General features: G+C 42.1%; 1 protein-coding gene and 1 long non-coding RNA gene across 2 annotated transcripts; one reads left to right on the top strand and one right to left on the bottom strand.

The window, feature by feature from the left end:
- Positions 1–2,767: 2,767 nt before the first annotated feature.
- Positions 2,768–8,273, bottom strand: LOC118999541 (uncharacterized). Its single transcript, XR_005069127.1, has 2 exons — positions 8,233–8,273; positions 2,768–2,879 (listed from the first exon to the last, which is right to left on the bottom strand). It is a non-coding gene; the product is annotated as an uncharacterized LOC118999541 (long non-coding RNA).
- Positions 8,274–8,419: 146 nt separating this feature from the next.
- LOC118999480 (39S ribosomal protein L47, mitochondrial-like) lies at positions 8,420–9,773 on the top strand. Its single transcript, XM_037064068.1, is given in 2 exon segments — positions 8,420–8,923; positions 8,926–9,773. Coding segments are annotated over 2 exon segments (747 nt in total). The 5' UTR covers positions 8,420–8,442; the 3' UTR covers positions 9,192–9,773.
- The last annotated feature ends 1,235 nt before the right edge of the window (positions 9,774–11,008 follow it).

Genomic DNA, 11,008 nt, shown 5'->3' with positions numbered 1-11,008 from the left:
ACATTTTGAAATTAGAATGAGCTGGGCTTTTGGTCAAGACAGCAGCATAGGTAAATGTGGTACCCAGAGCCACAACGAAATTACAACTAAACTAGCCCTGGCTGGTGTGGCTCGGTGGATTGAACGCTGGCCTGCGAACCAAAGGGGCATCAGTTTGGTTCAAGGCACATGCCTGAGTTGTGGGCCAGGTCCCCAGTATGGGTTTGCGTGAGAGGCAAACACACATTCATGTTTGTCCTCCTCTCTTTCTACCTCCCTTCCCCTCTTTCTAAAAATAAGTAAATAAAATCTTTTTTAAAAGTTTTTTTTTAAGAACAAGCACTTAAGAAAAATGACAACTAAACTATAGAACAACCATCATTGAGAACCACTTGGAATCTAGCTAAATGGAAGTCTTTCAAGTAAGGATATGAAGAAGAAGCCACACTGATACTGGCAGGAGGGGCAGAAACAGAACAGCCTGGCTCAACACCCATGTGTAGTGGGTAAAAATCAGGAAGGCTAGCTCACCTGTTGAGGTCCCCCACAAAGTGAGGGATCTCAGCCCCACAGCAGGCCCCCAGCCCAGGGTTGCAGTGCCAGGAAGAGAAGTCCCTATGGCCTCTGACTATAAAAACCAGCAGGGGTTGTGGCTGAATGAGACTGAGGGCTCTGGGAGTCCCCAACATTTCTCTTTAAAGGCCCATACACAGACTTACTTGAGTGCCGCTGCCCGCAGCAGCAAGGGTGGATCGCGAGGTGAGGCGGTGGACTAAAGAATGGAGAGGACCATAGCTCTGCTGGCATATGGCAACTTTATTCAAGGAACTGCTGGCTTATATGCAGAACTACAGTGGCCTGAGAACAATGCTGTTTTACAAAAGTTTGTACATTCCCGAAAGCTATCAAGAGGGCAAGATGTTCTCACATCCTGAGAACATTAGCCCACAGATAGCAGTGTCCTCAAGATTATCACTTCCTTGGAACATGACGCACATGCCAAGACCTTGTTCTTTCCTTCAAGGCTGAGAAGGAGAAGGTCCGGAAGATGTCAAGATACCCGCCGGCTCCAGGGACCAGAAACCAAGTCCCGCCACCATTTTCACAGTGGGGGCTCTGTCCTTGGTTCCCTGCGGCCTGGCGGGCTCCCACACTTGAGCTCACTTGCTTTGAGCTCCAGAGCTGGGGCAGCATAGGAATGCAGGAAGGAACTGAAATTGCATCAGGGCAAGATCTGGAGGGGCAGCTTTCTCCCAGACAGAAGCCATTGTTCCTTTCCTCACCCACAGAGCCAGCAGACAGGCACCATAACTGAGTCTTCATCAACCTGGCTAGCACTGTTCACTCTGCCCTGGTGATTCCTTGAGACCCTGCCCCACCCAACTTGCAGGCCCAGTCAAGCTGTTTCCAGTGGCTTTTCCATACAAATGGCCTTTCTTGGCACATGCTTCAGATTTCCCTAAAATCTCTCAGACAAATAGCCTCTGGCCTCAGTATACCTTCTACCTCTCACTAAGTGACCCCAGGCCCATTACTAGCAGCAGCTGGCCTTGGCTCACAGCTTGGCCTCTCCTGGGCAACTCTAGACCCAGCACAAGTAGCAGCCACCTGCAGTTTGCTTTCCAGTTCATGCCAGATGGCCCAGAGCAGAACACAGGCAGTGGCTGACCACGGTATGTACCTCCTAGGAGGCTCCAGAGCCAGTAAACCCATGGACAGCTTCAGACCACATTGAAGCACCACCGGGCCCACCTCCACAAGTCACACACTCAAGGGGTAGACTCAGCAGGCACCAGAGCACCACTAAGTAAGTCCTGCTCTATGGGGTGGGCCCCTGCACAGCTGGTCCTCCATGATAATTGCAGCCAGTCTTTGCAGCTGATCACCCTGGAACTATAAAACAATATGAAAATGTGCTACCCATTGTCCTGGTACACCAAAATCACACATATAAGAATCAACCAGTGAATGCATAAATAAGTGGAACAACAAATTGGTGTTTCCCTGCCTCCTGTCTTCCTCTCTCTCTCTCTAAAATCAATCAGTTAAAAAAAAAAGATAGCCCTGGCTGGTGTAGCTCAGTGGATTGAGCACAGGCTGTGAATGAAAGGATCACGGCTCAATTCCCAGTCAGGGCACATGCCTGGGTTACAGGCCAGGTCCTCAGTGGGGGCCATGTGAGAGGCAACCACACATTGATGTTTCTCTCCCTCTCTTTCTCCTTCCCTTTCCCTCTCCTTAAAAATAAAAAAAGAAATAAAATATTTTAAAAACCCACAAACTTAAAAAAAGATATGTCTTGAATGGAAAATTTAAAAATATTGTAAATTATTTTCTATATCCTCACCTACCACATCAAATGATTTCCTATCTTAGTGTTTCTTTTCGGCTTTAAACTTTAGAGACATCATTACTTTAGAAAACTGAAATAATGGGGTAGCTATAGTTTTCAATACTGTTTTCCTTTCACACTGTTTTACAAACACAGTTTTATGTTTCTTTTTTAAAAGTACAGTTTATTGATTATGCTATTATAGTTGTCCCATTTTTCTCCTTTTATTTCCCTCTGCCCTGCACCAGCCCCTTGCACCAGCATTCCCCAGCCCCTTTGTTCATGTCCATGGGTCGTACGTATAGGTTCTTTGGCTTCTCCATTTCCTATACTATTCTTAACCTCCCCCTATCTATTTTGTACCTACCATTTATGCTTCTTATTCCTTGTACATTTTCCCCCATTCTCTTTCCCTCCCTGCTGATAACCCTCCCTGTGAATTCCATTTTTAAAAAAAGATTTTGTTTATTTATTTTTAGAGAGAAGGGAAGGAAAGGAGAAAGAGGGAGAGAAACATCAATGTGTGGTTGCCTCTCACGTGCCGCCTACTGGGGATCCGGCCCACAGCCTAGCATGTGCCCTGACTGGTAATCCAACTGGCAACCCTTTGGTTGCCCGTGCTCAATCCACTGAGCCACACCAGCCAGGGCTGAACTCCATTTCTGTGATCCTCTTCCTGTCCTAGTTATTTGCTTAGTATATATTTGTATTTGCTTTTTTTTAGGTTCATTTATTGATATTTGCAAGTTTGTTGTCATTTTACTGTTCATAGTTTTGATCTTCTTCTTAGATAAGTTCTTTTATCATTTCGAATAAGGGCTTGGTGATGACATACTCCTTTAACTTGATTGTATCTGGGAAGCACTTTATCTGCCCTTCCATTCTAAATGAAAGCTTTGCTGGATAGAGTAATTATGGATGTAGGTCCTTGCCTTTCATGACTTAGAATACTTCCTTCCAGCCCCTTCTCACCTGTATGTTTTCTTTTGAGAAATCAGCTTATAGTCTTATGGGAACTCCTTTGTGGGTAACTGTCTCCTTTTCTCTTGCTGCTTTTAAGGTTCTCTTCTTATCTTTAATCTTGAGTAACTTTGGTAAGATGTGCCTTGGTGTGTGCTTCCTTGGGTCCAACTTCTTTGGGACTCTCTGAGCTTCCTGGACTTCCTGGAAGTCTATTTCCTTTGCCAGATTAGAGAAGTTCTCCTTCATTATTTTTTCAGATAAGTTTTCAAATTCTTGCTCTTCACTGGCATCCCTATGATTCAGATGTTGGGAAGTTTAAAGTTGTCTCCGAGGTTCCTAAGCCTCACCTCATTTTTTAAAATTCTCGTTTCTTGTTTCTTCATTCTGTTCTGGTTGAGTGTTTATTTCTTCCTTCTGCTTCATATTGTTGACTTGAGTCCAGGTTTCCTTCCCTTCACTGTTGATTTCCTGTATATTTTTTTTTATTTCACTTTGCATAGCCTTCACTTTTTTCTCTGTTTTGTGATAATATGTAACCATTTCTGTGAGCATCCTGATTACCAGTGTTTTGAATTTTGCATCTCATAGGTTGGCTATCTCTTCGTTGCTTAGTTCTTTTTCTGGAGTTTTGATCTGTTTTTCCATTTGGGCCATATTTCTTTGTCTCAGTGCATCTGTTGAGTCATAGAGGGTGGAGCCTTAGGTATTCACCAGGGCGGGGCAACCCACCTTGCTGCATTTTGGTGCTGTCTGTGGGGAAGGGGTCAGAGAGGGAACAATGCCACTTGCTCAGCTCTCAGCTTTCAGTCACTTCCTCCACTACCCACAAGCAAATCGAACCCTTCTGGTGCTGATTCCTGGGTAGGTGGTTTTGTGTATGTACTAGGACCCTGTGGGTCTCTCCAGTGAACTCTCCAGTGAGGCTGGGAGTTTCTCCTACTGTGTCAACTGCCACAGGTTTTTACAGCCAGAAGTTTTGAGGCTTTATTTCCCTATGCTGGAACCCTGGGTTGCCTGGTCAATTTTGCTCCCCAGTTGTTTCTCTTGGTTTATCAGCACACAAGTGTGGGGCTGCCAGCAACCACCTCACCCATCTGGTCCTCTCTGCCCTGGCTGCCTGTCTCCACCCCTCCTACCAGTCTGGATGAATGTTTCTTTAACTCCTTTGTTGTCAGACTTCCATACAGTTCCATTTTCTGGCAGTTCTAGTTCTTTTTTTGTTTTTAATTTGTTGTTGTCCTTATTTTGGTTGTGCAAGGAGGCAAAGTGTATCTACCTATGCTTCCATGTTGGCCAGAAGTCCAGTTTCATGTTTCTTTATGTTATGGTATCTACAAACTGTTTGGTAATATTAGTATCTAATAATTTAATCATTTATTGGCGGGTTTCTATTAAGCCCCACTGACTTAAGTATTTTATTTTATTTTATTTTTAATATATTTTATTGATTATACCATTACAGTTGTTCTATTCCCCCCTTCATTCCCCTCCACCCGCACACTCCCTCCACCACCATTCTCCCCCCCTTAGTTTATAACCATGTGTCTCAAGTTCTTTAGATTCTATATTTCCCCCACTATTCTTGCCCTCCCCCCATCTATTTTCTACCTACCATCTATGCTATTTTCTGTGCCTTCTCCTCCCTTCTCCTCCTCCCACTCCCCTGTTGCTAACCCTCCATGTGTTCTTCATTTCTATGGTTCCACTCCTGATCTAGCTGTCCTCCTGGTTTGCTTTTGTTTTAGGTGTGGTTGTTAATAACTGTGAGTTTGCTGTCCTTTCACTGTTCATATTTTTCATCTTCTTTTTCTTAGATAAGTCCCTTTAGCATTTCATATAATAAGGGCTTGGTGATGATGAACTCCTTGAACTTGACCTTATCTGAGAAGCACTTTATCTGCCCTTCCATTCTAAATGAAAGTTTTGCTGGATAAAGCAATCTTGGCTGTAGGTCTTTGGATTTCATGACTTGGAATACTTCTTTCCAGCCCCTTCTTGCCTGTAAGGTCTCTTTTGAGAAATCTGCTGACAGTCTGATGGGTACTCCTTTGTAGGTGACTGTCCCCTTACTCTTGCTGCTTCTAGGATTCTCTCCTTCATTTTAATCTTGGCTAATGTAATTATGATGTGCCTTGGTGTGTTCCTTCTTGGGTCCAACTTCTTTGGGACTCTCTGAGCTTCCTGGATTTCCTGGAAGTCTATTTCCTTTGCCAGACTGGGGAAGTTCTCCTTTATTATTTGTTCAAATAAGTGTTCCACTCGTGGCTGTTTTTTTCCCCCTTCTGGTACCCCTATAATCTGGATGTTGGAACTTTTAAAGATGTCCTGGAGGTTCCTAAGCTTCTCCTCATTGTTTTGAATTCTCATTTCTTCATTCCTTTCTGGTCGGATGTTTCGTTCTTCCTTCTGGTCCATTCCATTGATTTGAGTCCCAGTTTCCTTTCCATCCCTATTGGTTTCCTGGACATCTCCCTTCATTTCAATTAGTTTAGCCTTCATATGTTCCTCTAATTTGTGACTATAATCAACCAGTTCTTTGAGCATCCTGAGAAACAGTGTTTTGAATTGTGCTTCTGAGAGGCTGGCAATTTCTTGGTTGCTGAGAGTTATGGGCTCTGGGACTTTGAGTTCTTCTTGCACCATCTTTTGGGCTGTTCGTCGCCAGTGTGCCACCACCGTCAGCCCTCGCCCCCTGGGGCGTGCGTGGTCCGTCTCACTGTGGGCGAATGTGCGACCGCGGTCAGTCTGCCCACACCCTGACTGGGTCCGGGCCACTTGCGCACCTAGGTCGGGGGATCTGTCCTGCCCGACCCTGTTCTGCTGCTGGCTCTGCCCCTCTTACCGTCCCGGTTGCACGGTTAGTGGTTGTTGGACTTCCGTATAATTCAATTTTCTGGTCTTTGGCTGTGTCTTTGTTCTCCAAACCTTTGTTGTATTCAAACTTGGTTGTGGGAGAAGGCACAGTGTTTCCACCTATGCCTCCATCTTGGTGGAAGTCTGACTTAAGTATTTTGGCACATACAGATTTCCTTTTTCTTTTGGCCTAGTTCACTGAGTTTTAAATTCCTAGGTGAGGGACTGGGTCAAAGGATATCAATTGATTCTTGCTAGGTGTTACTTAAGTGTGCTTCTTGAAGAATTATGTCAGTTTGTCTGGCCATTAGCCAGGTGTGAATGTATCTTTCCCAAAGCTTTGACCAGCCAGCGTTGGGTGTTTAATTTTTACACAGTTTAATAGCTGTTAATTGGGACCATACTATACATAGTCTTTAATTTGCATTTCCCTAATTACTAAGGAAGTTGAGTCTCTTAAAAACATGTATGTTTAGTGTTTGCATTTCCTCTTAGGTGCCTATTCAATTCAAATCAAGACATATTTTGAGTGTCCACCATGTGCTGAGTGCTGTGTGCTTCCCTCTATGATGAGTGACCTAACAAAAATGACCATTTGGGGATAGGGTCAGGGAGCCAGAATAATACAGGAAATAAATGACAGAGTATACTCAACTGGTAGAAGCACAATATTGGCAGGCAGAATGGGCAAAATCCAGTGGGTAGAAGACAAGGTAAGGAGGGGCTGGTCCTTTTTGAAACAGTAGGCTTTTGCAGGGCAAGTGACTTCAAGCAGGGGCTGAACAATGGGTAAGATTTGTCCAGGTGAGAAAAAAAATGTCTGGGGAGAGGGAATAATTTGGGGAGAGATAAAAGGGGTAGAAAAACCTACAAATACAGTACTTGTTTTATGGAATTGTGACTGTCCCATTACAGTGAAGATGTGGAATCCTGGGACTGAGGAATAATGAGTAACGCAGGGCTTACTTCAGGACCCTGACTGTTGTCCTGAAGGTTTTCTGTTGTTGCTCTTAAACTGTTTCTAAGTGTACAATTCCTCAGCATTAAGTAAACTCACATTGTTGTGAGACCAGTCACCACATCATGGCTCTCCTTTTTAGTTAATTTAGTTGAGTTTTATTGAAGAGAAGTTGAAATTTGTGCAAATTCACTTTTTTGGTAATAATTACTATTGTTTAACACTTTACGTTGCATAATGCTCTTTATTCTATTTTTAATTTTTAAAGTCCTCACCCAAGGGCATGCTTATTGATTTTAGAGAGAGGGAAGGGAAGATAAAAAGAGAGGAAGAGGAACACCAATGTGAGAGAGAAACATTGATCAGATGCCCGACTTACAACCTAAGCATGTGCCCTGACAGATTTATTGGACCTTTCAGTTTATTGGACGAGGCTCCAACTAAATGAGCCACACCAGCCAGGGCTTTTCTTTAATATATGTGATCTTCTTTGATCTTCATAAATGTGCCTCGGAGGGGGATATCATCCCCATTTTACAGATGAGAAAGCTGAGGCCAAGAGATAATCCTCTGTGTTATCTTGGAAAAACAAAAAGTATTACCCAGAATTATAGGCTGAGGATTTCATCCATTCAGTCACTCATAAAGCAAATGGTGTCAGAATACTTACTATATGCCCAGTGGAAGGATGATGTTGAGCAAAATAGACATAATTGTTTGCATTTATGGAGCTCAAGTACTAGTGGGGGAAACAGGCATCAGTCAATAAATTATAAAAGTAATGAAGTAATAAACTCTTATTGAAGAAAAAAAATGTATGAGAACGATATCTATATGACAGAGGTACCAGACCAGGCCTCACCATTAAACTTCACAAGAAATGACAATGTAAAACATCTTCATTTGAAGCGAACCCAGGGCTGAGTCTACATATTCTATATGCATTTGTAAACCTTCCAAAAATAATTCACCTTGACATTTCTGTGTGTAGTCCACAGTGTACCTTTTTTTAATTTTTAATTTTATTTTTTAAAGATTGTATTTATTTATTTTTAGAGAGAGGGGAAGGGAGTGAGAAAGAGACCAAGAGAAACATCAATGTGTGGTTGCCTCTCACATGCCCCCAACTGGGGGCCCAACCTGCAACCCAGGCATGTGCCCTGACTGGGAATCAAACCAGAGACCCTTTGGTTCACAGGCTGGCGCTCAATCCACCGAACCACGCCAGCCAGGGCAAGATTATTTATTTATTTTTAGAGAGGGGGGGAAGGAATGGAGAAAGTGAGGAAGAGAAACATTGATGTAAGAGAGAAACATTGAATTAGTGGCGAAAACGCAGTTTGCTTAGGCGAAAAAAATGGCTGCAGCCAGTTTAGGTATTCTTTGCAGAAAAGCATTAGACATCCTAAAGACTTTCAGGTCGTTAATAAGTTCTCAGGCCCCGGCAGACACAAGGTTTTATCTTAATTTGTTGCTTAAGAATACACCGAATGTCACACGTTTATACCATTGTAGAATACTTCATACCACATTGTTAAGGAAAGGACTAGAAGAATTTTTTGATGACCCAAAGAACTGGGGGGAAGAAAAAGTCAAGTTTGGAGCTGCATGGACCTGTCAGCAATTAAGAAACAAAAGTAGTGAAGATTTGCATAAACTTTGGTATGTTCTGCTGAAAGAAAGAAACATGCTTCTAACTCTGCAGCAGAAGGCCAAATGGCAGATACTACCAATGCCAAGTCCAGAGCGGTTAGAAAGGGTAGTAGAATCCATGGATGCATTGGATAAAGTTGTGCAAGAACAAGAAGATGCCCTAAGACTTCTTCAGACTGGTCAAAAAAAAGACTTGGTGCTTGGAGAAAAGACATCCTTGGGGGAATCACCTGGCACAAGTTCAAGCAGTGGCCTATACCTTGGCACCTAAATAAGAGATACAACAGGAAACAATTCTTTGCAATGCCTTATGCGAAGCATTTTGACAGACTGAGACATGAGAAACAAGCCCGTGTCCAAGCAAGGAAGAAATATTTAGAGAAAAAGAAAGCAGAACAACTTCAGGAAAAGTTTCCACATCTTTCTGAAGCCCGGAAGTCAAGTCTTGTTTAAGATGTCTGAATTCTTAATTTACCATTTTGTTTTTCTTAGATAACAATCTGTATAGAAAAGTAACTATTTGTTGTGGTTTATAAAGAAATTGTAGTTTTAGTCAAACAGCTCTGTTGAGTGTTAATATGGCATGCTAACTCTGGAAATAGTCATGCTTTTAAAAATCATGTATAAAATTCAGATTAAGTTTTCATTTTACAAATTATGACATTTAAGTAGACTGCAATATCACATATCTTTGAGTGGGAAAGTAATGTCAACATATACAGCAAAGGCAATTTGGTTACATTTTAACTACCATTATTCATAGGATATAAAGTTGTGGATACTGCTGTTAATAAACAATGAGTACTTTCACTGAAAATACTGATACATACAGTTAGTACTTAAAGTAGCAAATCAACACAACAGTCCACAAGTGTACTTCTGGAATGAACTTCTAGTAATTTTTATTTAAATTGCAAGCCTAAGGTAAAGAGATCATAGGCAATAAATTTTATTTATCAATAAAAAGCAGTTCTACCAATCCACTGGTAATTAATATACTAAGCAGAGTTTGAAAGCCTTTGACTGAAAGCAAAATATTTAGAGAAAATAGACATTTATACAAAATTATAAAATGCTTGTAATAAGAATAAGTACATTTCAAGGACAGCACAACCTAATTTTATACAGCCAGTTAAAGTCTTAAAAATTTTAAGTGGAAATTGAAAAATGCAAAAATATATAAATATTCTACAAAAGGTAGTCATTTTTTCCTGAGTGTACTACAGCTATGAAATGTAAGGAGCCAGGAAGGTGGAGCAGTGGGAATACTTTTCAAGGGCATTTCCTTTTTATGCACTGCTTCCCTCCTTCTTCGTATTCTTGTTTGGAAATCCACATCTGTTGAAAGGTGCCCTATAAAGTGGAAAGAAAATTAAAAAAAAGAGAGAGAGCCCTGGCTGGTGTAGCTCAGTGGATTGAGCTCGGGCCTGCGAACCACACGATTGCGGTTCAATTCCCAGTCAGGGCACATGCCTGGGTTGCAGGCCAGTTCCCAGCAGGGGACTCACGAGAGGCAACCACACATTGATGTTTCTCTCCTTCTCTCCTTTCTTTCCTCTCTAAAGATAAATAAATAAAATCTTTAAAAATTAAAGAGAGAGAGAAACATTGATCAGTTGCCTCTCACACCACCTCCTGACTGGGGACTGGGCCCACAACCCAGGCATGTGATCTGACTGAGAATTGAACCAGAGACTTTTTGCTTTACAGGACCACACCCAACTGACTGACCCACACTAGTCAGGGCCACAATATACATTCATTTACATTATTTGACTTGTATACTGACCTCAGCCTCGTGAGGTAGGCAGACAAGTGTGACTATCTACATTTTACTGAAATAACAGTCTCAGAGAGAGGTTAGGTAATTTGCCTAAAATCACATGACTAGTTAATGGTGGAGCTGGGATTTGAATCCATGTCTTGTAACACCTCAATGGTATTATTCTTTTAATATTCATTCTTCTGTTCATTCATCCATCAAACACATGCTGATCACCTTCTGAGTGTCAAGGTATGTATGGAGCAATCAAGAGCTACTGAAGGGTTTTACGTAGGAAAGTAGCATTATCCACGTTTAAAGAAATTATATTTCTTTTTTTAGAAATGAGTTTATTTATTTATTTTTAGAGAGAAAGGGAGGGAGAGAGACATCAATATGTGGTTGCCTCTCGCACACCCACTACTGGAAACCTGGTGGGCAACCCAGGCATGTGCCCTGAGAACTGAGATCTAACCCTTTGGTTCACAGGCCAGCACTGTCCATTGAG

The sequence above is a fragment of the Sturnira hondurensis genome, unplaced genomic scaffold, assembly GCF_014824575.4.
Source record: "Sturnira hondurensis isolate 20B ecotype Veracruz unplaced genomic scaffold, ASM1482457v3 Scaffold0014854, whole genome shotgun sequence".
NCBI lineage: Eukaryota > Metazoa > Chordata > Mammalia > Chiroptera > Phyllostomidae > Sturnira > Sturnira hondurensis.
Note: the sequence above shows the minus strand (reverse complement) of the source record. Positions and strands in the feature narration are given on the sequence as shown.